At 45.5% G+C, this 5049-nt stretch overlaps 1 protein-coding gene across 1 annotated transcript in view; it reads left to right on the top strand.

Annotated features, from left to right (window-relative positions):
* The first annotated feature begins 369 nt into the window (after positions 1 to 369).
* HAS2 (hyaluronan synthase 2) overlaps positions 370 to 5049 on the top strand; it is an 8016-nt gene continuing 3336 nt past the window's right edge. The window contains exon 1 of the mRNA XM_009084682.1: positions 370 to 998. Coding sequence (XP_009082930.1) covers positions 372 to 998 — 627 coding nt within the window. The 5' untranslated portion in view covers positions 370 to 371. The remainder of the gene's footprint in view (positions 999 to 5049) is intronic.

Here is a 5049-nt window from a genome sequence, read left to right as displayed (position 1 = left end):
GTGACCTTATGAAGTGAGTGGTGGCCCAGAAGTCGCTTCTCCAACCCCTTCAGGGTAATATGACAGAGTGTCTCATCCAACAAGCCCAGGCTGCCAAAATAAGATCCTGACATAGACAGCACCTTCTGTGAGGACATTACAAATAGCAGAAAACATCTCTGGTACATTAAGTGAATTTGGATTGTGCTTTATATGGAGGAAGTACTGCAAAGAGATGTTAAGTTCAGCAAGGTAATGCAGTAAGTCTGTGAGACAGAAGCTCAGGGTGTATCTGTTGATGCTGAGCTCTGTGTTGTAGCCACATGTATGCCTTATGAGGTCTTATATCAGCAAGTAGTGGCTCTGCTAATGGTTTCCCTGCTTCTTTGCAGATGTATTGTGAGAGGTTTATATGTATCCTGAGAATACTTGGAACCACACTCTTCGGGGTGTCCCTCCTGCTGGGAATCACCGCTGCTTACATTGTGGGCTACCAGTTCATCCAAACAGACAACTACTACTTCTCCTTTGGACTCTATGGTGCTATCCTGGCATCACATCTCATCATCCAAAGCCTTTTTGCCTACCTGGAGCACAGGAAAATGAAACGGTCGCTAGAGACTCCAATCAAGTTGAACAAAACAGTTGCCCTTTGTATTGCTGCCTATCAAGAGGATCCTGACTACTTAAGAAAATGTTTACTTTCTGTGAAAAGATTGACCTACCCTGGAATTAAAGTTGTTATGGTCATTGATGGGAACTCGGAAGATGACGTTTACATGATGGACATTTTCACTGAAATCATGGGTAGGGACACATGTGCCACTTATGTCTGGAGTAACAACTTCCACAACAGAGGTCCGGGTGAGACAGAGGAGTCTCACAGAGAGAGCATGCAACACGTATCTCAGCTGGTCCTGTCCAACAAAAGTGTTTGCATCATGCAGAAATGGGGTGGAAAAAGAGAAGTAATGTACACAGCATTCAAAGCACTGGGGAGAAGCGTGGATTATGTACAGGTAGGTATTAGAGTGCCAGGTCAGTGCCAATTCAAACACACTTTGAAAGAAAGCAGCTTTTGTATATTTTGTGCAGCATGTTAGAGGCCATCCTAGTCCCTGATGAACACAGTGCTCCTTTCAGTCTGTTTGGAAACAGCTTGACCATTAAAAGGGAATTTTGCTACCTTTTAAAATGGTCAGTCTATCTGTGACTATGCTAAATCTGTGCACCAGCTACAGGGGAAATCTGAAATCCTTCCCTAGCCTGCAGCACTGCCCCCTCATCCAAATGGTTTAGCTTCAGACAAAGCCAGTGGCCTCCTGAAACCCCATCTCTGCTCCTGTAGGTCAAGATCTTGGGTAAGGCTTTATTTTGTGAGGTTTTTAGCCACCCCATATGCTAGCAGACAGGCATTGGTGGCACAATATCTTGGAGCGCTGTTGGAGTCTGTAAAAACAATGAGGATATTTTAAAGGCTTCGAAGGCTGTGTGTAGTATTCAATAAAAGGCTCAATGTGCAGGTTTGAAAGTCAGATTTCTTCAGCTAAAGCCTGAAGGAGCTTTTGCTTCATCACTTACAGCTGCATTACTTCACTCACCGCGACTTGGCCTTTAAAGCCCTTATGACACTATTCACTTAAAAATGAATTAGGCTGGGTCCTCTCTCCCTGTTTCCAACGCAGCAGAGGCACATTTCTTTCCAGCTGCCTTGGATCCTCTGAAAGATTGTCTATGTTTTTGCCTTACTTGCATGGAAGCGCTTCTCGCTCCTGCAAACAGCCCCGCTGACTGTGGGAAGGGCAAGAGGTCATATGTGGGGAGGAAGGTAGGTGGGATCAGGATCTGTGGCTGGACACTGAGGACCCTTCCTTATCAATCAAGTGCAACAAGGCTCATTTGACTAATTTCACTGATTCTGAGATAATCTTCCTCCTGAACCACCCTCAGTTGTTTCCACCTTCTCCCAAACTCAGAGCATGCTGCAGTCTCCTCGGGTGGAGCAGCAGCTCCCTACGAGATGCTCTCTGCTGGCTCAGGGCAGCTGCATGGCTGAGCCATATGTGTTTCTGGGGTCTGTGCCCAGCCTTGTGTGGGTGTGTGTATGCACGCTCCGCACAGCACAGCATCCACGTGCAGTGTCCAAGGGATGTGGAGAGGCTGCCAGTAGCTGGGCCGAAAGCAGTGCGTCTTCCATGCACAGGAGTGCCAGGAACCACTTTGTTATTGGAGCTGGGAGGATAAGGATTTAAAACCCATTCCCTACCACTTCCCAAGCTGAAACTGATTTATTCTCTGGAAACAATGGGCTTAAGCTCTCCATTTTCTGCCCTTTGGTTCTGTGCTGTGAGGAACTACGATGGGATACAAATGCTGATACTCTGTATTAACATGGACATCTCATAGAAGTATCAGATTGCAGAAAGAAAACATTCATTACAAGTTTCCTACCTCGGTACAGCTCTTGCATTTTTCGGGGAACCTGGAAAAAGTGTTTCTATTTCAATGGTCATAGCATTAACTGAGAAAATGGAAGAGATACTTCTGGTCAGTTAACACTCCTGACCTGGCTCAGAAGTCCTAATGAAATTGTCAGGCACTGTAATGTTTATGTGAGCAAAGTCTGCAGTAATGACTGATGCCACAGACACATCTACAGTCACATCTGTAATGGAAATGCAGCACCCTGGCTACTACACAGTCATGAAGCAATGCAACTAAAATGTGGCTCTGTTTTATGAATGAATGAATGTTGAGATATTTTATATGGTTCTTTCAGGAAACCCAGGGTAAATTACATTAAGCAGGCCCAACATTTTAAGGGCTAAGTAATCTCCATCAATGATCAAACACTTGTCAGGACTAGTCAGCACCACTGCCTGCCCAAGAAATTGTAGGCCTTACAGTTCTTAAAAGACACCTTAGGGTTATGGACAGGCAATCATAAGCTGTCAGACCAGTGCAGATAACAAGCTCATTAGCAGTGTCTCATTAAATAGCTGAAACTGCTGTGAAGGGTTATTTCCATCCTAGAAGTGGTTAGGAGTGTGCGAGTAATCAAATGGAGGAGTTAAACTGGCAGGTATTATCAGTGTAGAGCTGGTCAAGGCAGCCAGGGTGCAATTCATTGTGGCTTGATGGAAGTACCTGTGTCGACAGTCCAGTGCAGTCTGAACTTCTCAGAGCAGCTTGGATAAGCTGTCACTGGCTATATCAAGTATCTGAACAGCTCACTTAAGGTCAACTGTGACCCAAGGCAGTAATTTTTAGGTCACTCAGCCCTTACGTGGAAAGATGGCACATTGCCTCTGGAATCTGTCCTGGGCCACCCCTGTCTGGGCAAGTCTTGGTGTTTTATTTGGGTTCCTATGTGTCTGTCTTTCTCTGGGCATGTCCTCTTTTCACCTGCAAAAACCTCATCCAGGTGGAAAAAGATGGTTTGTTAGGTTTGTCCCAGAGACCCAGACATGTCCACTGTGCTGGCATGCCCAGGTCATGTGATGGTAACTTGTGACAAATACAGTGTTACCATGATTCATCATCTCATATTAGTGATGTTGCTCATGGGCAGGCCCTTCTGCTATGGATAAATGCATGTGATGGGGTGGTGGCTGCTGAAGTGACAGGTACTGGAGGGAAAGCAGCCCACCATACACGGCCACAAGAAATGGGATGCCTATCGCTGCCCGAGCACTCTGGGAATTCAGTAAACTATAGATTTTCTGTGAAAAATACTCAATAACAGGTCTGTCCAGGAAGTCACAAGTAAAAATATAGGAATCCTTTCCCCTCTGTAGCAGAATTGTTTTGCTCCCTTTCTATCTCTGACTGCTGCCACTGATGACAGCTTGCCACTAAAGCTGGGGGCACACCTTGGCCAGGTTACAAAGGTGGTCCTTGGAACGAGTCCTTTGAGGAGAGGAGATGGATGCATTGTTAGTGGGAGCTGGAGATGCTTGTGGCTTTTCTCCTAACAGAAATTTGAGAGCTTTCATCACCTTTCTCCTCCTGGCCCTCTCTGAGGGAGCATGGAGGGGAGCATGTTGGCAGACACCCAGCTGCATCCCAAGCTGTGCAGCCCATTTATCCCGGGTAACCTCTCCTGTTAAGTCTAGTCCATAGCAGAGTCCCAAAATACTCTCATCCTCCTTCAAAGGCCAGACATTTACATTACCACTCCCCTGGAGTGTGAGGGTTTAGGTTGAATTGAAGGGTTGCATGAAAGGACACCAAAATTAGGATACCCAATACAATGCCTCAGCAGAATCTGTCTTAATATGCTGTTCATGCAGAGCTACTGACTTTTGCTCTACCAGCTCCACCTGAAGTCACAGGAATGCACTGTGGGGACAAACTGGAAGCAGTATGAGAATTTGTAGGGCAGGATTCAACTGGTAAAATGGGTGTTTCTGGGATAGTCTCTGCTCTAGTCCCTGGATGTCTGCGAAATGAGTTCACACATGATGTGGGCACTGTTCTCAGCAGCTAAAACAGCAAGGAGGAGACACCCACTTGTTTTAAACAGGCTGCAGTCCATGTCACTCTCCTCAGAGCAAATGAAAGCAATGCCAGCTGCCTCACAGACCAGCCAGCCTTTCTGAGCCCTCCTCCTTCTCTCCAGGGAAAAGCCAATTTCCTAATGTACACAGTGTTTAGTTGACTAGGAGTGTTTGTGTAGCTGAAATGCCTTGTGTGTGTCATCTATTTCTGCCCTGGTCTTATGGAGCACTGCATGTTGGGACTCACTACTTCAGCCCTTACGTATTTTTTATAAGAATACCGGAGAAAAATAGCAAATAATTTCTATATATCAGGTGTCAAATCCCCACACTGACACACCATGCAGCTAAAATTAAAAATTAGTTTGTTCTGGAATCTAATATACATATCTTTCATGAATTGCTAAAGCAATTCTGACTCATTCTGTGAGTGAAAGAACTATTAGGTTTCTTCCCAGACTCCTTCTTGACTTTTTTCTTTTTTATAAGAAATGCCTGGGAGTTAACTCGTCACTCCTTGCCTCATACGGTAGTGGGAAACATTTGACCAGGGTTCTCCAAATGTGCAGCT

This window comes from Acanthisitta chloris, unplaced genomic scaffold (assembly GCF_000695815.1).
Source record: "Acanthisitta chloris isolate BGI_N310 unplaced genomic scaffold, ASM69581v1 scaffold1061, whole genome shotgun sequence".
In the NCBI taxonomy this organism is placed as follows: domain Eukaryota; kingdom Metazoa; phylum Chordata; class Aves; order Passeriformes; family Acanthisittidae; genus Acanthisitta; species Acanthisitta chloris.
The sequence above is the reverse complement of the archived record's forward strand: the minus strand, read 5'-3'. Positions and strand labels throughout refer to the sequence as shown.